General features: G+C 40.9%; 1 protein-coding gene across 1 annotated transcript in view; it reads right to left on the bottom strand.

The window, feature by feature from the left end:
* The window catches only part of LOC126184714 (protein obstructor-E-like), a 46285-nt gene extending 24671 nt beyond the window's left edge, over positions 1–21614 (bottom strand). Inside the window, exon 1 of the mRNA XM_049927236.1 lies at positions 21540–21614. Within this exon, the coding sequence (XP_049783193.1) occupies positions 21540–21588 (49 nt within the window). The 5' untranslated portion in view covers positions 21589–21614. The remainder of the gene's footprint in view (positions 1–21539) is intronic.
* Between the last annotated feature and the right edge of the window lie 1618 nt (positions 21615–23232).

Below are 23232 nucleotides of genomic sequence, written 5' to 3' on the forward strand. Positions count from 1 at the left end.
GTAACCGACAATCGAAGAGTAGGTGCATCTCTTACTTCTTTTTGGGGAAGAGACCTGCATAGAATTCGACGGGTTGTGAGATGTGGAGGTATACCCGACCAATATCACTTCCACGTAGATAGGGTAAGAGTAGTTTTCAGTCTCTTTTTTTTTCATTCACCTGGGTAAATGTCTCTCCAGTTTCACGTTTCTGGTTCATAACTACAACGCACAACAAAGACTACACGACTCACAACAAGCACAGCTTTTGTTCTTTAAGGTAACTACTAATTGTGGGACACTAAAACCAACAGGCAGCGGGATAAAAATAAAACAATGGTCAAATCATGTTTTTCTGGATTATGATCGTTAACGAACTCTGCCAGGACAGAAAATGGCTGAAGATAAAGAAGAAAAATGAAACGCGGTAAGACTTTTTCACTACACTTAATGAAACGATATACTTTTGATGAGCATTGAACAGCTAACGTTAAAGCGATGCTAATGTCACATGGAAAAGACACCCCACATAGTATCCAAGCACATTGAACAAATAAATAATTGTAAAAACAGAGTAATACTTTCAATACATTTCACGCAATGTATTATGACCCACGACGTATGATTATCGAAATTAAAATTTCTGTTCATCAGCCGAGGTAATGACTGATTTTCTCTCTTTGTGTTGGTTACACAACAGCAGCAGGAGATGGTAAACATAGCTAGCGAAGATCGTTATATGCTGAGGTTATTACATAACAGTGCGTGAGGGCAGCCGCGGAGAAAATGTGCGTAGCACGAATAAGGCATTCTATCCGCAGTTAGTGTGGGAAAGGCGCATCACTGCATCTGACCTTTTGCTGCAGGAGGAGAAACTCACGGAGGTAGGTGGTACTCAGTTTAGATGCTGCAACGACGTGCTTCACCTTTCGTGTCGGCGATGTCATTGACTCCCAACGTCCCTTTTACTCCTGGGAGACGTCCTGTTTTCCATTATTACATTATTTTCTGTCTGTTTTTTGAAACTATGGTTCAAATGGCTCTGAGCACTATGGGACTCAACTGCTGAGGTCATTAGTCCCCTAGAACTTAGAACTAGTTAAACCTAACTAACCTAAGGACATCACAAACATCCATGCCCGAGGCAGGATTCGAACCTGCGACCGTAGCGGTCTTGCGGTTCCAGACTGCAGCGCCTTTAACCGCACGGCCACTTTGGCCGGCTTTTGAAACTATGACTGCATTTTCTAGTAACAGTACAGTGCATAATTCTTCCACAATATTCGTTGTTAAGTCGGCATTTGGCGCGTGCATTGTAAACAGTAACAGTAGACGTCACATAACTCGCTTATTTTTCATGGCGAACGTGAAGAAAATTCACTCTCTCAGAGAGGTGGTTTGGTTAATGTCAGGCTACAAAGGCTCTTTACTGTAGGTTTCTTCTGACCACTTGACCGCGTCTGTATGAAAACTACCGAAGTTTCGGGTATGTTGCAGGTGCCTTCATAAGGCCTCGTCGGGAATCAACGTTCAACAGGCTGTCTGCAATGGTAGCAAAAATGTCGGTGTTTTTATCACATCATGACACAGTCACACACCCAGTGACATCTTACAGAAATGGACTCCGGCCAGGGAAAGTCTGCACTCTGATAGAGACTCTGTCGGGCAAGTTTCAATATGTATAATTCTGAAAATACGTTAGCAGCTATTAATGGAAAGAACTAACTGATGATGATGAGCGTTTGGCGTCATTGGCCGGGAGGCCCCTCGCGGGGCAGGTCCGGCCGCCTTGGCGCAGGTCTTATTACATTCGGCGCCACATTGGGCGACCTGCACGCCGGATGGGGATGAAATGATGATGAACACAACACAACACCCAGTCCCTGAGCGGAGAAAATCTCCGACCCAGCCGGGAATCGAACCCGGGCCCGGAGGACGGCAATCCGTCACGCTGACCACTCAGCTACTGGGGCGGACAACTAACTGATGAGGAAAGTTTAACCTAGCTGACAACTTCAGCTTAATCGTTTTGAGAATATTTCGGCTACATTTGTTTCTGGGATATGTTTTCCTACAAACTCAGAGATTTTCTTTTGGGTGGAGAAGAATAACTGGAGTTCAACTTGGTGAATAAGTTCGTCTACCAAATGTTTATCCATTTCAGGTTCAGAATGCTTTAGCAAACTGCAAACATTTTCAGGAGTCACTAGGTTTTCAAGGGGTAGCTTTCGCCTCCTGTTTTTTCGTGAATGCTTGGGCACTGGCATATTAGCTTGAAATTTTCCACAGTATTTGCTGCTTGTTACTCATCTTGTTTGTCTTTCCTTAAATAGTTGAAGACTAAGAAATATTTCGTAACAATCTCCTTTCGTTAAGTCACCGACATGAACATACGTCTTCTGTCCATCCATTGAGAAATAGTTTCCTTCTTCAAAGTTAGATTTGATGTCGACAGGTAACATGTGGAACTTTTTATACGAAAGAACAACATGTTTGGGAAAGAGGGACCTCTCATATCTAGTTATATACTTTTACAGAGAATCTCATAGCCCGTTCGGAATATCTAGAAGACTCTCCCTGGCAGAGCCGGCCGCGGTGGTCTCGCGGTTCTAGGCGCGCAGTCCGGAACCGCGCGACTGCTACGGTCGCAGGTTCGAATCCTGCCTCGGGCTTGGATGTGTGTGATGTCCTTAGGTTAGTTAGGTTTAAGTAGTTCTAAGTTCTAGGGGACTGATGACCACAGCTGTTAAGTCCCATAGTGCTCAGAGCCATTTGAACCATCTCCCTGGCAGAAGCCTCTGATGAAACATGCAGTGAAAGCTCGATAATATGCGGAAGACTTCACTGCTCTTTGGTGTGAAGATTTTGATTTATGCTGTGTTTAGTTGATTCTCTATTCGTCTAGTGTCCACGAGTCTGTTTCATTCGTCTAATAAAAACCTAGTAGGCTACATCAAGTGAAGGTGCGCAGTGATTAAGGCAATGTATTCGCTTTGGGGAGGATCTGCATTCAAATTCTCGTCCAACTACCCCATTTATACGGTTTCAAAAAATCTCTTCACGGTGTAACAGCCGATATCTTATTGTACCTTTGTCCAACTCGAGCTTGTGTTCTGTTTCAAATAACTTTTCATCCCCGATGGGATGTTGAATCCTAATCTTCCTACTTCGAATTTGGTTCTGTGCTCCAAGTAGGAATGTATTATAAGTTTCCGTCATATTTTTTCCGAAACAAACTGTTTATAAAAATTGTAACAAAAAATGTAGAAAAAGGCATGCAGTGAAATCAAGCTGCATAACATAATTTATCCGAAGTCACAAAGGCATTGCTAAGACCTACGTGGAGTGCCTGCTGGACTCTGAAGGCCTTTGAGATGCAACAGGAGTAACCTTCTTCTTCCCGACAAAACAAGTCATGCAACGCTTCAGAGAGTACAGTGAACAGAGAAATCGTACCAGAGCAACAGGATAATGGTCTGTTTGGCCTTGTAAGACATCTCAAGGTTTATTCTGTCCTATACTTGACAGAAATCTCGGATCGGGAAAAGATGCTTATGAAAAGAATTGGTGATTGGTGATAGCGTACGCAAATAAAAACCAATATACATTTCCACGTTAGTGAAATCTTCTACCAGCACATTATAATTAATTCCTGCTTTAAACACAGTGAACTATGCATCACAAATACTGTATGCAGTAGTCTTCCTGTTTTCGCACAGTAAGAGCTTCCTCTTTTGAAACGAAAAACTAAGTTTAAAACTAAAATATTTCACTTTAAGCCCGAATTCATTCTAACCTGAGACTAGGTCATTTCAGTAATAAATATTGTCGGAGAGTTGCATTTCTCTGTTTAACCAGTAGACAGCATTGTGATGGAAATATCAGTCCGTGAGGAAAAATACATGCTCGAGACAACGGAGAAATGTGACTCATTGCTCTCAGTCAGGTGGAGTGCAGTCAGTTCCACATCCAGATATCACGAACAAAATTTTCCGTCGTTTTCCTTGAATTCGCTTAGACGAATGCAATGAAGGTAACTTCGACAAAACTGTGACCAAGGGAGCCACTGGTCCATCTGTATAGTCCTCTGTCCTAAAGGGACATCAGACATTGGCCATTGCTTGTAGAGACTGAATTACTGGTTTTTTTTAATCTAAAATATCTCGCGGTTCCCAGATTTTATTGTTTTATGTGTCATTTAGCTATGTATTGAAGGCTGATAATGCATTTCAGGCATTTCAAGAAATAAATTCCCTCGTTAAATTTGTTAATATGATTTCTGACATTCTCTGCGATGTAGTACTGCTTGAGATCTTCAAATACAAGTCAACAGCTCGTATACGAACCCATTTAAGATGAATACCTTCTGTTCCTTCTGCTATTAAATTGCTTTAAAAATCAGTGAACGCCCAATACATAACTACTCTGCTAAATAGTTTTCTTGCTTTTCCTTGGTACTAAGCCTTGGTTCATTCAATGAACTCCATAACTCGAGGATGATAATTTTCATCAAACGTCAGTTGGAAATGCAGTATTATCAAGGTATATGCAAATAATGATGTTCACTTAATTTCTTCATTTGTTTGGCCATACAGTCGGTAGTTGCTGTATAATTATGCAAGTTACTTCACTTTCGTCTTTTCAACTATTACAGAATGCTTAATGTTTGTCGTTCACTTATTTTTGAGACAATATTGAGCTTTAAACTTTTTCCAAGAGCTGTTTTTCGTTATCACGTAGTGTTTTATTTCGGAAACTGACAATCCCTGAGTAGAAATGGTGTGTGCGCTTGTTTTTAGTAAGTGAAAAGAAGCAACTGAAATATTTTACATAATAACCTCGATTAGTATCGGCATACACTGTCATGTTTAACATGATTCCAATGGTTAATAACATTTCATTTTCTTCCCTTTAACCGGCATTACAGTCTGCATTTATTTCTATGTGTAGCTGCAGTGCACGTGTATATGCCTGTCTCGAAAAAGTAAGATATACATTCCGATTTAAATGATGACCCAAAGGCTACAAAACTGCCCGAGTTAAATGAGTAAATGTACACTCTCAGTTAACATAGACAGCTTCGATACCAATCCTCTCCGGAAAAAATAAATATATAAATAAAATTAAAAATAATTTAAAAATAACAGATCCACATGAATGAAAATGATCTTAATACTGATCTACGAAAGAGCAACCAAACTCATAATAAATACTTGCTGGTTTATTGAAATAAATTATAATATATACAAATCTTCAGTTTCATAAACTGCCCACGAACTCAAAATGCAAGCGGTATACTAATGCCATGTGCTAGACTCGTGTGAAATGATTGTAAATGACATCCATCATCACACGCGGTTATGCAGTACCGTCGTCTTATTCACTGTCTTCCGAAATGTCAGAGGAAGAGACATTGAGAGTAACCTCGCACCCCCAGTCAATAACGATGCGCAGTTGTTTGTACTGAAGTGAAATCACGGGAAAAGGGTTCGTAAAGGTGAAATTTTCCTGTTGTGCCAGAAATGGAAATCAGTGCGCTGCTCTCGTAAATACTAGTCACAGCGGACGAGTAAGGAAACGCTCCCTGCGGCTGTTCAAAACTCGAAAGTGTTTTCCGATACCTTAACAAGAATGTCGCCGACATTTAGAAACGCAGGTATCCTCTTAAGAGCAACCATTTGTTCAGAATGTTGATCTTTTGGAATTTTTAGCTTCTTTCCTGATAAACATAAACCTATGTTGAAGACAAATCAAGTGAGAGAAAAGGACACGAGCACTGACAATTTAATGAATACACAATATCCCATCTATGACGTTTTTCGAAATCACTTTTCCAGTGAAAAATGATTGATAACAGAAAGATCATCAACATAAACAAAAACTATGACATCATAAAAATGGAAAGTAGGATTAATTATCCTATTCCATTCGGTTCAGTTACCAACGGCAACATTTAATTCTCAGTTAAAAATCTGCAAAACGAAGACTAAACTCTTCCTCTTGACCAATTAACTACTAGAAAGAGATTCAAAAAGACAACTGCAATTATCTTACCACTCTCCAACATTTCAGTTAAAAGTCAAATATTAGGTTCGGAGTGGGTGGCGAATCATGGCCCGTGACCTCAAATGGAAGTAGCAGTTTGAACTCGCTTGCAAATGGTCTCTGCAATTTTCGGCTATTGAGTGAAACGTAAGACTTGAAAATGATCAGCTCTGCGTGTAGCTAATAATCCAAAACACGCAGACTGGCGTGTTCGATGCAGAGGTCGGCCACATCGGTTACATCGGTTGCCTAACTACGGAAAACTACTGATTTGGTACGGTTTCTGAGACTCAACTCGTTTACCTCGGAGATGAGTGTTTCGCTTAATCTTGCTGGTAGTGGAAATGTACCAGTCACCAGTGTCAAATAAATAAAAGACGCGTTTTTTTAAATATAATACGTTATTTTCTGTCTCTGGTAGCCATTGATAGCCATTGTGTTAACCTGACTGTATTTTATTTAGTGTCAGACACGTAACTGCACTGTTAGTTAATACGCAATGAGCATATTTGAAGTATAATAGCATGTTTACTTTATTGTGAATGAATGTGAAAACGAAGGGAAGGAAAAAACGAAATTTGTTGGTGGTGAGTGTAATGTGGCACAAAAATTAATGCATTGGATAGAGAGAGATTTCATGTGATTACCCTTAATCACTTAAGACGAATACTGGGAAGTTTCCTTAAACCCGACTACAATACATTTCCTTTCCTGTACTTGGTCATTACGTCTGTGATGACCAAAATTCTCAGAGAAAATTGAACTGTTTCTTCAATGCTCTTGCTGCCGATAGACAGCCTGCTCCATTCACAAAGCATCAAGGTGATTACCAGGCTTAAGATGGTAATACAACCAACTCATCAGTCCCATCGCTGTTTTGCTCTCACTTTACAGGACAACGGCGGGCATTACTCATGTATTTGATCAGATGCATCATAAAGTTGAAAACCAGTCCTGAATTCAACAGCTGTGAGAGAGGAGTATAGCACGAAGTCTTCGTAGGGTGCATTCTTCTCGTGTTCTACAAGAACTTCGTCTTTTCTCAAGACAACTGGTGAAACTTAAGCTGCTCCAATGAACATTCGTAATTATTTGTAATGTTGTTAGCGCGACCTACATTTACAAATGACGGCCGTATTCGTTATAGAGATATGGCCGAAACCTTTTCGTACGTGACACATCGATTTCAATTGCTCCATAAAAGAACATTGACAGTCACGGTCACAAGTCACAAACAGCAGATCATGGGTCACGGAAATTGTGGCTAAGATATGGAAAGTGTGAATTCTGTGTCTGAGACGAAAGTGTTTCTCTATAGCACAACTTTAACGAGACGTTATAAAACCTGGGATAAATGGTACAATAAGAATAAGAAGGAGGAAGAGAATGAGGAAAAATGTTAGAGCTTGATGTTCTGTTGCTATCGGTTGCACATATCATTGCATAAAAAAGCATAATCTCTGTTCGATAAGAATGAGACAAGTTAGCAAGCATTATCTTTTTGAAGGAATCATCGAGGCATTCGCCGGAAATCATTCGCGAGGACCGTTGAAAACACAAATGATGGTCAACCGTGATCTGGACCACGATCTCTTGAATATGATTCGAATGTCTTACTATGTATCACAAAAATGGAGAAGGAAGAATAGATTTTAACGTCCTGTCGACGACGAGGTTATTAGAGACATAGCAGAAGTTCGTTTTGAATAAGAACGGGAAAAGAACTTCCCCACGTCCTTTCCAACGGAACCATACCGACAATTGCCTTAACGACTTAGAGAAGCCAACATAGCGATGCCTGAACGGGAATATAAACCACCATTGTCCCGAGTGCGAATCCACTGTGCGATCGAAACGCAACCGTGCTCGGTCAAATAGGTCACGCCCGATGAACATAAATGCGTATAGTACACATGAATATACTGGTCTTTCCAAGTGGGGCCATCTATGAGATAGTGCGAACGACAGACATCAGTCGCAGGCATATGTAATGCAAATATTAAGGGGGAACTTGGTTACCCGTAGAGTCTCTCACAAGAGACGGGCCTGCGCCGAGGAATCAGACTAAGGTATTTGACAATGAAGGAAGGGGTGTAAGGGTTTAACGCACTGTCAATAGAGATATCTATAGACGGAGTAAAAGCTAGGAGCGGACAAGGTTATAGAAGAACATGAGGCGTATGGTTTTCGAAAAAACTACCCTAGCTTTTGCTTTAAACGGTTTTCGGAAACCAAACGAAACCAAAATGGGGGTACCCGGACTGGGATTTTATGCATCTACATACATAATCGGAAAGCCACCGCATGGTGCATGGCAGAAGGTACTTTTCACCACTACTAGTCATTTCCTCTCAAATGGGACGAGGAAAAAAGATTGTCTATACGCCTCAGTACGAGCCCTGATTTCTCTTGTGTTTCCGGTCCTTACGCGAAAAGTACGTTGGCGGCAGTAGAGTCGTTCTGCAGTAAGTTTAAAATTCCCATTCTCTAAATTTTCTCTACTTTGTGCCGTGAAAACGATGTCGTTTTCCCTTCAGGAACAGAAATTTTATTTCGGGAAGAACCTTCGTAACATTCGCGTGTAGCTCGAACCTACCGATAACAAATCTAGCAGTAAGCGTCTAAATTACTTCGTTGTTTTCCTTTAATAATACGTGGTGGCGATCCTAAAAGTTTGAACAGTACTCAAGAAAGAGTCACACTAGTGTTCTATACATGGTCTCGTATATAGATGAGCTACAATTCCCTAAAAATTGTCCCAGTAAAACGAAGTCGATGATTCGCCTTCCCTACTACCTTTCTTCCGTACTCGTGCCATTTCATATATTTTATTAACTTTATTCCTGGGTATTTAATGCACATGACTATGTCAAGCAGGATAATACTAACACTATGTTCGAAAATTACAAGACTGATTTACCTACTCATCTGTATTAAATTGCATTTTTCTACATTTCTGCAAATAATACAGATTCTGTCCAAATCATCCTGTACCCCACTAGTCACTCAATTACAACGCTATACCGTGTGCTAAAGCGTTATCAGCAAACAACCGCAGCATTCTGCTCACCCTAAATGTCGGATCGTTTATGTGTATAGAGAACAAGAGTGGTCCTATCACAGCACTCTGGAGCACTCGCGATGAACACTCGCCGTCGAGGACAACTTGCTAGGTTCTATTATATTTGAAAAGTCTTCGAGCCACTCATACACCTCGGAACCTATTCCGTATGCTCGAACCTTCGTTCACAGTCGGCAGCGTGGCACCATGTCAAACGGTTTTCGGAAATCTAGGAGTATGGAATCTATATATTGCCCTTTATCCATGGTTCGCAGGATTTCATGTCAGAAAAGGGAAAGCTGAGTTTAGTACGAGTGATGCTTTCTAAATCCGTGCTTTCTTGAGGACAGAACCTTTTCTGTCTCAAGGAAATTTATATATTCTAACTTACACTATGCTCAGGAATTCTGCAACATACCGATATTAAAGAAGAGAAGAAACTTTGAGCTTCGCCGATGACATTGTAATTCTGTCAGAGACAGCAAAGGACTTGCAAGAGCAGTTGAACGGAATGGATAGTGTTTTGAAAGGAGGATATAAGATGAACATCAACAAAAGCAAAACAAGGATAATGGAATGTAGTCGAATTAAGTCTCGTGATGCTGAGGGAATTGGATTAGGAAATGAGACACTTAAAGTAGTAAAGGAGTTTTGCTATTTTGGGAGCAAAATAACTGATGATGGTCGAACTAGAGAGGATATAAAATGTAGACTGGCAATGGCAAGGAAAGCATTTCTGAAGAAGAGAAATTTGTTAACATCGAGTATAGATTTAAGTGTCAGGAAGTCGTTTCTGAAAGTATTTGTGTGGAGTGTAGCCATGTATGGAAGTGAAAAATGGACGATAAAGAGTTTGGACAAGAAGAGAATAGAAGCTTTCGAAATGTGGTGCTACAGAAGAATGCTGAAGATTAGATGGGTAGATCACATAACTAATGAGAAAGTACTGAATAGGATTGGGGAGAAGAGAAGTTTGTGGCACAACTTGACTAGACGAAGGGATCGGTTGGTAGGACATGTTCTGAGGCATCAAGGGATCACCAGTTTAGTATTGGAAGGCAGCGTGGAGGGTAAAAATCGTAGAGGGAGACCAAGAGATGAATACACTAAGCAGATTCAGAAGGATGTAGGTTGCAGTAGGTACTGGGAGATGAAGAAGCTTGCACAGGATAGAGTAGCATGAAGAGCTGCATCAAACCAGTCTCAGTACTGAAGACCACAACAACAACAACCGATGTTAAAGCTATTGGTCTGTTATTTCATGTGTTCGCTCTTTTGCCCTTCTTATAAACTGGAGTTATCTGTGCTTTTTTCCAGTCGCCTGGTCCAATGCCGTAGAGTATTCATTGTAAAATCAAATTTGAATTCTATGCGAACCTGACTTATTTGTTTTCAGTTCTTTCAGTTGCTTCTCTGTGCCAGGGATGCCTAGTATCATGTCCTCCTTACAGGACTTGCGTGTAGCCAAACGATTGCATTTTTGTGCGACCCTCCTGCGTGAATGATTTTTTAAACGAGAATTTTAAAATTTCAGCTTTCCTTTTTGCTATCTTTAACCTCACACCAGGCTGGTCGACGAGTGACTGGATAGAAGCTTTCGATTTGAACCTAGCTCCTCCACAATTGACTCGGTGTTACACGTACCACCATTTTAGGTCAACGCACTTCTAAAATTTTTCCAGTGAGCAGGATCCATCCCTAAACTGTATATCAGGAAGGTCTTCAAAACAGCCATAATTTCTTCTTTGGATTCGAAAGGTTTTCCATCCACAGATTTCTTTAGATGTGCAAGAATTGGAAGTCAGAGGATGGTAAATCTGAGAACGGGTGCCTGCCCAAACGTTTCTTAATTCAAACCCGTAGTTTTTCCATTGTATTGTTCTTCTTGCAGTCTATGCCTGTTACGTATCTTTTCATCAAAAGGAGGTGCATAATATTATCCGATACTTGTTGTATCTCTTACAATTTAATTATGGACAATACCTTTTGTATCTCTGAAGACACTGGGTATAAGAGTTTCGATAATGACATTATGATCGTCTTTTTGTTCAAGGCGACCGGTTCCAATCATTGCTTTGAATGTTGCTTGGTTTCTAGTGTAGACTGATAGAAACACGTTTCATTCAACGTAACTTAAAGGCGCACAAAATTACTTCTATTCTTTTTACCCAGGCCTGATACTGACGAGATATTTGGTTCTGCATCTTCTTTCAGTCAGCATGAAGTGCGAGTACACGCGGCACCCACCTTGATTTCTCATAGTTAATTCTTCTTGTACACCGTACACATTCTTTTGATATGGTTGTGGTCTCATGTATTTAATGCGTCTGTATTTACCAACTGATCTATGGCATACATCTAATTCTTTACTATTTATAACAAAGGAGCAAATTAGTTTTAAATCTTGGCCAACTTTAGATGAATTTTCGTTAACGATAAACCGTGCATAACAAAGAATATACTGAAGCTAAATTAACCTATTTTACACATTTCAACGAAACATACTCATACAACTATTTTAAGAAGTTGTATAAAGGAAATTTGTTTGAAGACCAACTGCACACTTCTACCTACAACTGCGCAATATGTACCTAAATAACGGAAATACAGTCGAGGCACTCTCTGGGAAAACGACTTAACTGAAATATACTGAGATCTAGATACATAGCATCGAACAGTTTAAATAGTTTTTTTTATTCATTTTAGTCTTCAGTACATGGGCTAAGTTTCCGTCAAATATAAACGAAATATTTTGGTTTCAAAACATATGACATGATGGAGTAATATGTAAGAATTACTGACTGATTTGGGTTTCATTTCAGTCATTGTTCGAGAGAACGCTTCAATTTCACGTCAACTCCGTCTGTTGGTTAGAAGGAGAAATTTTCCCTCTGTCCAAATTTAGTTTTCAGAAACCCAACGTACCATGAAGAAGAATCTCTGAAGACATATATTGGCATCTACAAGGCAGGAGTGTGTCAGACTCATCAAATACATCCCATACCGCTCCCTTATAGGCCCCATGCGTGATAGATGTCACTAAAAAAATCTACACAAAGCATCCAATTTTCGTATCCGTGTGTACCAATGAAGAATGTACAGCCAAGATCACTGAAGTTAACTCATTTCACGTGAGCTCATAGCGACACTAATTATACGAAGGAATATTGAGGTGTAATTTCTCGTCGTCGTGAAGTTTCTTAGAGATGGGGCCTAGGTTCAGGTGGGGAGGGATAGACAAGGAAATCGGACGCGTCCTTTTCAAAGAAATCATCCAAGCAGTTAACCTAAATCGATTAAGGAAACCACGTTTAGGGAGAATTAAAATGTGGACTTATTACATGGTGGAACAGCAGAAGTTGTGTGTATTCTAGAATTACCAATTTTATCTCCTATCGTCTCTCTCTTTCTCCCTCTCTTTACGCTGCCAGAACACGATGCTCTAAATTCGCATCACTGACTGCGCTAATTTGAACCGTTCCGCAGGAGTGCACAAGGATCCGTTAGCCTGCAACAGACCTCTCTCTCTTTCTCCGTCTCTTGCTTGTCGCTCTCTCCTCCAAGGTGACGTTTCGCTGCGCATCTGTTGTTTGTACTAAACAGTGACTCGTATTTTGTACTGGCTGAACAGTTAAGCCTGATACGTGAGAATGAATCCTTGTCTTACGATCAGAAGGGAAACTTTTCAGATTTGTGAGGTGGCCAAATCACAAATCTATCTCATCGTGGTCCTCCGTTTGCCGTCACGGTCTATGTCTGTCCAGTTAATGGCGGTTTCCAGAGAATATCACAGCTTATGATTGAGTGTATCAACGTATTATGCGTAGATGAGAAGTGTGAGGTATACAGGGTAATATTGTTGTTTGTCTATGAAGACGTGGTTTTTCAATACCCTGTAGGGCAGCGTCCCATCGATGGTAAGATCACTATAAACGAAACACGAGCTTGGACTGTAGAAGAATCTGCAATAAATCTAGGAAATCAGCCGTGACATTTTAAAAGGAACTATCTAGCCATTCTTCTTAAGTGATTTACAGAAACGACAAAAAAAGCTGAATTTGGAATTCCGAATGGGGATTTGAGCCTTGTTCCTCTTGACTGCGAGTTCAGTGCCTTTAACACTACGTCGCCTCACTTGGTAAATCCTCTTTCATGTGCCAGAGCTAATTTTCCATATCCTCCTAACTCTAAACAACCAATTGCAAATATAAGAAAACGTCCGACTTGGGAATTGGCTTCCTAGTACGAGAAGGTTTGTTTGTCATTCGTGAGTAGCTGAGATCTGCTTGATCTGGTGATAAGAGACTGATAGTTATGCAGAGTGAACGCGTTTGGCAAGCAGTTCTGAATAAACCCGCCTGAGATGCCAAATGTACCTCCGTCCTAACCCCACCACAGATAAGACCTATAACTGGACTGCACATTATCAACTCAGTGAGTCGTTAGTGGATCGGAATGTTTTTTACAAAGGCATCAATCTCTGAGAAAACTCAGGGTGCTTCTTTCATTATATTATCTATTACTTGCTACTTTTAACTCAGTACTTTGTCTAAATGTGTTAACGAGGCTGAAGCATTCGATGTGTCCTGTTGTACAATAAGCATATACTGCTGCCGTCAATCCGCTATAGACCGCGTTTAATGCTCCAGCTTTATGACCTACCAGAAGACCGAAACTCTCCTCGATAGGAATCAACACGAACTCCTCAAACAACGATCTCGTAAATGCCAGCTCGCTCTGTTCGTCCACGATACCTACAAGGCAACAGACGTCAGCAGCCAGGTTGATGGTGCTGCGTTGCTTGACATCCAGAAGGCTTTCGATATACTTCTGTACTGTCACCTGATGAACAAACATACAACAAAATACGGAATATCAGATCAGTCTTAGGATTGGATTGAAGAGTTCCCAGCAAAGAGAAAAGAACATGTGGTGTCTTTAGGTGTAAAATTAGGTTCAGCGGCACACCAAACGAGAAATTTTAGACAATAACGTGCACAGCATACATATAAATCATACAGTAGATAACGTAGAAACATCCATGAGGCTGTTCGCGGATTGTGCTGTTGCGTAGAGAAATAGCAACGCAGAAAATTGTTGAGAAGGCCTGTGAATGATCGACCTCGATTCACTAATTGGCAGGTAACTCACAGCATGAAGAATAACGTATTGCGCAATAATACACGGAAAAGTCCATTACTGTTTGATTACAGAATTACCGAATAATCACTGTAAGCAGTCACTTTCCTCACTTGTCTGCTTGTATACGTTCGGAGAGTTTTGAACTAAGTTGACCCCAAAAAATATGAAAGGCAGATACCGGACTGAAGTGCATAGGAAGAATTCTCATGGTGTTCAAGTAGGTAACTTACAAAACTCTCGTTCGACTGACAATTCAATATTTCTCGTCAATTGGGGGCCCATAGTATATATAGAGTAAACAGAGAAGATCCAAAGAACTGTAACATATTTCGTCGCAGATCTGTTTAATAAACGCGAAAGCGTGAAGCAGATGCTCAATCATCTCCTGTGGCAAACATCAGAGGAGAGACGTTGAGCATTACGGTGTGTTTACTGTTAAAATTCCGAAAGCCTGCATTCCTACAAGGGTCAACCGACATATTTCTCCCCCTACATAAGGACCAAGACAATAAAATTAGCCGGCCGGAGTGGCCGAGCGGTTCTAGGCGCTTCAGTCTGGAACCGCGTTACCGCTACGGTAGCAGGTTCGAATCCTGCCTCGGGGATGGATGTGTGTGATGTCCTTGGGTTAGTTAGGTTTAAGTAGTTCGAAGTTCTAGGGGACTGATGACCTCAGATGTTAAGTCCCATAGTGCTCAGAGCCATTTTTGAACAATAAAATTAGAGTCGTTCCTCCAGCACACCGTTCACGACTGTAACAGGAAAGGGGAGAGATGAAAAAGGAGAGGACAAGGAGATTAGTGTTTAACGTACAGTCGACAACGAGGTCACTAGACATGAAGCACAAGCTCGGATTGGGGAAGGATAGGGAAGAAAATCGGCCGTGCACTTCCGAAGGAACCATCCCGGCAGTTGCCTTAAGCGATTTATTGAAATCATGGAAAACCTAAATCAGAATGGCTGAACGCGGGTTTGAATCGTCGCCCTCCCGAATGCGAGTCCAGTGTGCTAACCACTGCGCTACCTCGCTCAGAGGTGGAGAGGTGACAGTTGTATAAGAAGTATTTCCGTCACACACGATAAGGTATTTTGTGAAATATAGATGCAGATGTAAAAGTCTAAAAATAACGACAATACTGCATATAACCGTGGGATTCAATGCGATGCGTGTAGAAGCGGATGCCGGAGAGACTCGTCCAATCCATGGAACAGACTCCCCAGTCAACTCCAAACTGAAGAAAATGATGCCATTCAGCTGGATTCAAAAATTTTATTTTATCCTACCATGACACTCCGGTGGCGTTTGAAAAGATCACATCTTTTAGATGATTTCGGTGTGTACATCGTTTGTGATGGAACCGCTGATGGTTTTGAACAGAGTCAAAGTTCCAGGTCAGAGTCTTCGGTCGCGTAAACTCTCTCTCCCTCTTATTTCTATCCATTTGCGCCGATACTTTTGTCTATATTTATCGAATTTTTTGCAACTATCCAGTGTTTTACATTGTGACGTCATATTCGTAGTGGAGTGTATATACACGGTGTTCTGAAATTCCTGCCCCAGCCCCAGTGCCGGACGGTGTGGCCGAGCGGTTCTAGGCGCTACAGTATGGAACCGTGCGACCGCTACGGTCGCAGGTTCGAATCCTGCCTCGGGCATGGATGTGTGTGATGTCCTTAGGTTAGTTAGGTTTAAATAGTTCTACGTTCTAGGGGACTGATGACCTCAGAAGTTAAGTCCCATAGTGCTCAGAGCCATTTGAACCCAGCCTCAGTCATCAAGTCTGTAAACAGCTGCAGCAACGTTGTACCAACCGTATAGTTCCTCGACAGCAGAAATCTACTCCTTGGTTACAGAGCCATTTGAAAGGCACTTTGTGAGCGTCCTCATCGTCTGAAAATCTCTTTCCTCCAGATGTTTTTTAAGCTTGCTAATAAGATGGAAATCGTACGGTGCAAAATCTGGATTTCCCGGTCAGCATCGCCAGCCTTTGGTCAAATTGTTAGAACTGTTTCGCTATGTCTGGACGCGACGTGATATTTGGTCCATATACCGCTAAAATTTCGCTATGAACCTGTGTGCGATTTAGACGTCTTGCCTACAAGAATCATATTGTCCTGTGTATTTCAACTCTGAAGTACATTTACAATTGCTGCGCCACTTTACTTGCACACTATGAGGCACATGCCATCCCTACAGCAGCATAACTATGTCTGCAGGAAACCCGGAATATGTACTCTCTTCTGACAATATCCACCATTGTTGCACTATGACCTTGGCGTGGGACGACTTGTATAACTTACTTTCTGAAGTCCCTACGTACTTTTTAAAACGAGATATACTGTATTATTTTCAGTTTTTCAGTATAATCTGTCTTCGCTGTGGGTTACCAACATGCAGTGTTCGTAACTCGCAGCACCAGAGGGTTCTCGCACAGGATAGATGGTACGGTATTTTAACAACGTATTTTTTGTTTAAAGTTCAGTAACACGCCACATGACGAAGAGCTCGGCCGCAGATTTCCGAACACTTTACGCATTCTACACGATATTCGTTGAAGAAATGTCTAGAATTGTTTTCAGGCTTCCGGGACAAGGACATGCCATACGGAACTTAGGTGCTCTTTCTTCTTGTTAAGCTAGCAAGCAGCTTATGATTGTCTCACGCGATACAGTCGTGAGAGGCCTAGCTAGCGGCCCTGACTCTTGACTCCGTAAAGGTGTGTGCACTGACTCACCTCCTTCTATGATATGTCTCTCTACCGGAACACAGACGTTGTACGGTCAGTTAACAACGTGACTGTTGCTAAATTTGTTTTCCTGAAGACGGAAACATTTTTCGAATACTGCGGAAACAATTTGAGGGTTAAACTTCCCGTGGACGACGAGGTAATTAAAGATGAAGACGAGGTAGTACTAGACAAGGATAGGTCAGAAAATCCGCCGTTGCATTTTCAAAGGAAGTACCACAGTTTTCTTTTAATTTATTTACGGAAACAACGGTAAATCTAAGCCCTTACGGCCGAGAGGAAAGGGGAGGAGAGGAAGGGACAGTGGAGGGGGGGGGGGGGGGTTAGATCGAACATGCATCTCCCGTGTACGAATTAAGTATTTGAGATTGTCTGCTAGTGATCATCTTGAATGTCTTCAGCTGAAATGATTTCGGTGGACGTTTGAACATTTATTTACTGTCACAGTAGCTGCAGTTCTTCTGCAGGTAGTAGTAGATGTAAATCATGGTATCTGGAAAATGTTCACCTGACATGAGTTACTTTAATTTATTTTCTAACATGTAAAAAATATCTTGTGTTCTCACGGGAGTGTTAAAGAAAGTCTTACATGGTATCGAATTCAGTGAAATATTTTGTCTGTATTTCAGAGTTTGAAATAACTTGCTACGATGTGAAGTTCCTTTTGATGTTTTTCCGTGTTTGCAATTTAAAATTTGGGTTGTTTTCAAATTCCGACTTACGCGAACGTTATTTATTTCTTTTTATTCACCCAGTCATGTTTCGACACCTACGTGCCATCTTCTGTGGGTCAAATTTCATTTCTGAAAATTACATTACAATGGAAGCTGCGTTATTGTAGCTGGGCCTTTTTGCTCATTTTGGTCGTTTTTGACAGAATGTCATATTTTCTGTCCTGTTGTCCGTGTCTGGTGGATATATTCCTGCTGCTATTGGGTACACTGGTTTCACACTTATTAACAGAATTTCGCCCACCACTTTACTTCACACGTATTTTCTACAAAAGCTGATAGAACCTGATTTGAGAGGATACTTCTGTCTTCATACTATGGGTTTGAACAGTCACTTCTGTCTCCAAATATGAAGAATGCAATGGAAACAGAAGAGTCTGCTCAAATTATGTTCCGTCACGTGTTGTGGAAAATACGTGTGAAGTAAAGTGGTGAGCAAAATTTTATGGATGCCAGTGTGGAAACAGTGTACCCAGTAGCAGGACAGAAAATATGACATGCTCTCGGAAACGACAAAAAACAGCACGAAGACCCATCCATAATAATGCAGTTTCACTAGCAATGTAATTTTCATAAATAAAATTTGACCTAAAGAAGGTGACACATAGGTGTCCAAACATGCCCGGATCAATAAAAAGAAACAAATAGTGTATGCATAATACTGATTTTCAAAACAACTCAAATTTTAAAGCAACTGGAGAATGTGTTTTAGCCTCTATAACGCACTATAATGTCAACCATTCATTCGACGTCGAATTCAGTTAAGTAACTTGCTGGCAAGACATGATCTGTAGCAAATACGAAACAGCGACTGTTCGACCACCATGTCTCTATCATTGCGTTAAACATTAATGTAGAACAACGCTGCAAGTTATATGTACTTTCTGTCACCAAGTAAAATTCGACTTTTTATGAATGTATCATGGGAAGAGGTGAGTTTCTTAACTATTATAAAGGTAGGCTGAAACATCGAAATACCCTAGAACATTGAAAATCGTAATTTTTCTAAAAGAGCTATCTAAAGGAAACTAGATAAGGAATGTTTTCATAGATATTAAAAGCAGAAGGGTGAAATCATCGGTCATTACTTCTTTCTCCAGCGACACAGTTGTTTCACTGTCATAGAACTGATGAGTTAGATTAAGAGTTTCTTATTGCACAGATCAGAAGCGAAATTATCATTTCTAGTTATACCCGTAGTGATAAAGTGTCAAGGAAAGATCTAACCTACTGAGGCACCAAGATAGCATTGGGCATATGCCAAGTAATTATTAATAAATACCCGGAATAGGAAGTATGAGAAGTGGTCTGCCGTGCCGAATATGTTGACATTTATTGAAGTGGGACGTGACTGGGCAAACCAGCTGCGTATGTGGAGCGCCGCCCAGTTCAGCGAAAGTGGCGGCCGCAGCTGGCCTATCTAGATGTGGTGTCAGCGCCACAGGGGAACGCGTATTGTAATGCTGCCAAATCATATCTACCATCTGGACCAATACGTTGCAGATTTAGACCGCTGACGGCCCGCAATACCCGCTGTCCTGTAGGCCTACAATTATCGCTTATTTGTGTTCCCGTGCGAATTATGTAACTAATAAATTTGTAATTCGAAAATATTCCTGGCTGGCAGTATGATGTCGAAGCCTGATTTTAATTTAATTTTGATAAAATGTATTATCTGTAGTGACATCGAATCTTTCACTGTCCTCTTTTATTATTATTATTATTATTATTCTAAACACGTTTCGTCAAGTTCTCTGAAAAGGCAGGGTTGAATCACTTATATAACACATTTTATCCACAGTTCGGAACTCTTTTCCATCTCATAACAGTTAACAATCAGGTGGCAAGCTTAGAATATGTAAAGCTAAAATGTCATGTTCTGCAACTGATCCACAAATGACGATAACATATTTAAAGCGGTAGATATTCTTTAGTATAATGTTTCTCAATGGCAGTTGTACAGTATGGCAAGAATCCAGATCGTCAACGAATGTATCTACTCCTATATTTCGTTGTGGCTTCCTACAACAATAATTCTTCACGAAAGCAAAGTCTCTGCACGTGTATTGCAGACTATTTTATTTTTGATCAGGGTCATACGAGAGACGAAAACTGAAAGTAGTGACTTCATCAGTGTATACCTCCTGTGTGTAACAAGTAATACGGTATTGGTATGCTTTCCTGCCTTCAGTGGCGTCTAAAGTAGCTGGATCATGACTATTCTCAAAGCAAGCCATGACTTAATTCACAAAAGTTTTTTTTAAAGAAAAGAGTAGACAGCAAAATTCATATAAAGCATTTCGAATTATAAATCGCACTTTTAAGAAAGAAGATCTTCGAAATCTTGCTCAAAGTTCTCAGTGTCTGACGGATTTTTATGTCGTAAAGACTATACGAAAATTTTGCGTCTTAGAAATAGTTGTATTTATGCAATTTCAAGCCCGCCTTTTGTACCTGCGTTTCTTGTACCTGACAATATAAGCATCGTAAATACTGGGCGCTGTGTTTCATTCATAGGGGCTCATATATTGGTCCACGAAACTGGTATTTGTTACAAATAAACGAGGAATATGTAACAAGCTTTTGTAAAATCAGATGGCAGAAATAATAATACTTGCATCCCGGTCTATTTAATACCATAAATCTGTACTACTGGAAATTATAGCAAAATATAAACTAATTTAGAAGATGTTTCAGTACATCGCTAAATAAGCATAGGCTATTTTCTTAATTTTTAACATTTTTATGCAGCGACAGCAACTGGTATTGTTTATATAAGAATATACCTGCAAGTGTAGGCTGTATATTCTTATATATACATAGGCTATTTAATAAAGGAGTTGACATTTCTGGGACACCTGTGCAGGACGAATGAAAATAGATCAACCAAGCAGAAATTCACCTACCCTCTGTTTTAAGGAAGTCGAGGAAAATCTAGGAAAGTCTGACAATTAAAATTACTTATAAGTAAATACTTTAGGATCACAGAGCGAAATCTGGAAGAGTTTCAATCTGAGAGAAGAATTTTTTAAAATTATTATCATCGACAGAATAACAAAGCAGCCCAGCAAACACATGATGTCCTAGAGAAGAAGAAGATCCATGGAAGGAAAGGGAAATGAATTTTAGAGTGATCCTAAATGATTAATTGAACTATCCCTGAAATATGAGGCCATTACATCGTTTTTTTAAGGACGTTGGAGAATGTTTAGCATAGACTAACAATTCATATTATTTATAAGTTCATACATTTAGGAGCAGTTTGCAAAATTTGCAAGAGTTTCAAACTGAAAGAAGAATTTAAAAAAAAAATAGATTTACATTGAAAGAATGATAAAGAAACCAGGCCATCGGAGACCTGAACAAGTCCCATAGAAGAGGAGGACCCGTAGAGTAAATTAGTTTTAGCGTGATCCTAACTGATAGATTCAGTTACAAAGAATAATAATTATCGTAAAACAATTAAATAACAGGGATCTCGAAGGTAATATCGAGCTCGAACTGTGCGGGACGTATGTTCGGTGCTCTGACGATATCAACTAAAAAATAAAGTGACGGCTAGAAAAAAATGAGCATTTACTGAAATGTGAACGTTTTGAAGTCGGGTATTAAGAGTGTCAAACTGAGTTTGACTAGTCCTCTCGAGAAGTGGAAGCTCTGCATTGTATCTACACTAATTTATCATTTTCGAATACGCGTCAGAACACAAAAGCAACTGGTCTGTGAGAAGAGTGCGAGTAGCTGTTGGACGGATGGCGGCCGTTGTGGGTCAAGGCGGGAAAGGTTCAGCCGTTCCGGAGTGTAGGTCGCAGAGTCAATGAACTGGGAACTCACCCAAGAGGACGGCCGCGGATGCGAGGAGCAGAGCTGCGCTGGTAGCCATGGCTGAGTCACGTGAAATCTGTGAACCCTCCCGGCGCGCCTATAGCTTTATAGCAGGCGGCGGCCCCCTCCACACCCCGCATCCCCCACCCCAGGCTGGACGCGGCCCCGGCGCCGACGCCGCACGTCGCCTGATGACACCCGGCTCGGGGTGTGACTGACTTGTACGCACCCGGGGTTCTTCTCCTTCCGGCTGCCGGCAATCAGGCCCTGGCAAATTGACTTTCCCGCCGCATCCGGCCCGTGAAAACCCGCCAGCGTGCTGGGAAGTAATAATGCGGGCTCGCTTCATTCCGATCGTGACATCCACGACGGTTTCTTATCTCTCGAAAATTATTAACCTTCCGACATTGCGAGCGAATCCGTCTCCTCCGACAGACGTTTCATGAAATCTTGTATCACTGTTTGTTTTCTCTGTGAGCTCAGCCAGAATGTTGCGACACACCGAGGATCTGCAAAGGAATCTACATCTACATCTACATTTATACCCAACGGTGTGTGGCGGAGGGCACTTTACGTGCCACTGTCATTACCTCCCTTTTGTGTTCCAGTCGCGTATGGTTCGCGGGAAGAACGACTGCCTGAAAGCCTCCTTGCGCGCTCGAATCTCTCTAATTTTACATTCGTGATCTCCTCGGGAGGTATAAGTAGGGGGAAGCAATATATTCGATACCTCATCCAGAAACGCACCCTCTCGAAACCTGGACAGCAAGCTACACCGCGATGCAGAGCGCCTTTCTTGCAGAGTCTGCCACTTGAGTTTGCTAAACATCTCCGTAACGCTATCACGCTTACCAGATAACCCTGTGATGAAACCTGTCGCTTTTCTTTGGATCTTCTCTATCTCCTCCGTCAACCCGATCTGGTACGGATCCCACACTGATGAGCAATACTCAAGTATAGGTCGAACGAGTGTTTTGTAAGCCACTTCCTTTGTTGATGGACTACATTTTCTAAGGACTCTCCCAATGAATCTCAACCTGGTACCCGCCTTACCAACAATTGATTTTATATCGGAGGAAAAGTAACACGTACCCATTTCATCGCGGTGTCGATATTGGGTAATATGTATGAGAGTAATCCCCTTATATTTATTTCATTATCCGGAGATCTTTTCACAAGGATATAGCATTTGTCATGATAATATAATAAAAATAAATAGCTCATAAGGAGTTACCTCTACCTCCATCCTTGATAGTCCTTGTGTACTCGTATTTGTAGGATGCACATTTAATTGTAGAATTAGCAACAATGTTACTTTTATTGAAGGTAACGATTGGTCGGCTGTAGCTATTGTGATAACCGATAGTACTACTTCTACTGCTGAAGGGTTGGAGATTTTTGGTTCTCGTAATGTGATTGCTCATGTACATGCTCACAGAATATATAAGCACGTTAACGAGGATGAGACAAGTAATCGACCGAGATCTTGCTGAAGGAACTATCGCGGCATTTGCCTAAAATGGTTTAGAAAAAAAAGAAGCAAAACCTAAATCAGACTGGACGGACACAGCAAACTCCATCCTGTGTCTTAAAAACTGCACTTGTTCCTAGTTAGTGCCCTCTATACAATGCTCTTTTGATCATAATACTGTCTTACAAGATAACTTATATCAAACACATTTCACAATAAAATTCTGCCGTC

This window comes from Schistocerca cancellata, chromosome 4 (genome assembly GCF_023864275.1).
Source record: "Schistocerca cancellata isolate TAMUIC-IGC-003103 chromosome 4, iqSchCanc2.1, whole genome shotgun sequence".
Lineage (NCBI taxonomy): Eukaryota > Metazoa > Arthropoda > Insecta > Orthoptera > Acrididae > Schistocerca > Schistocerca cancellata.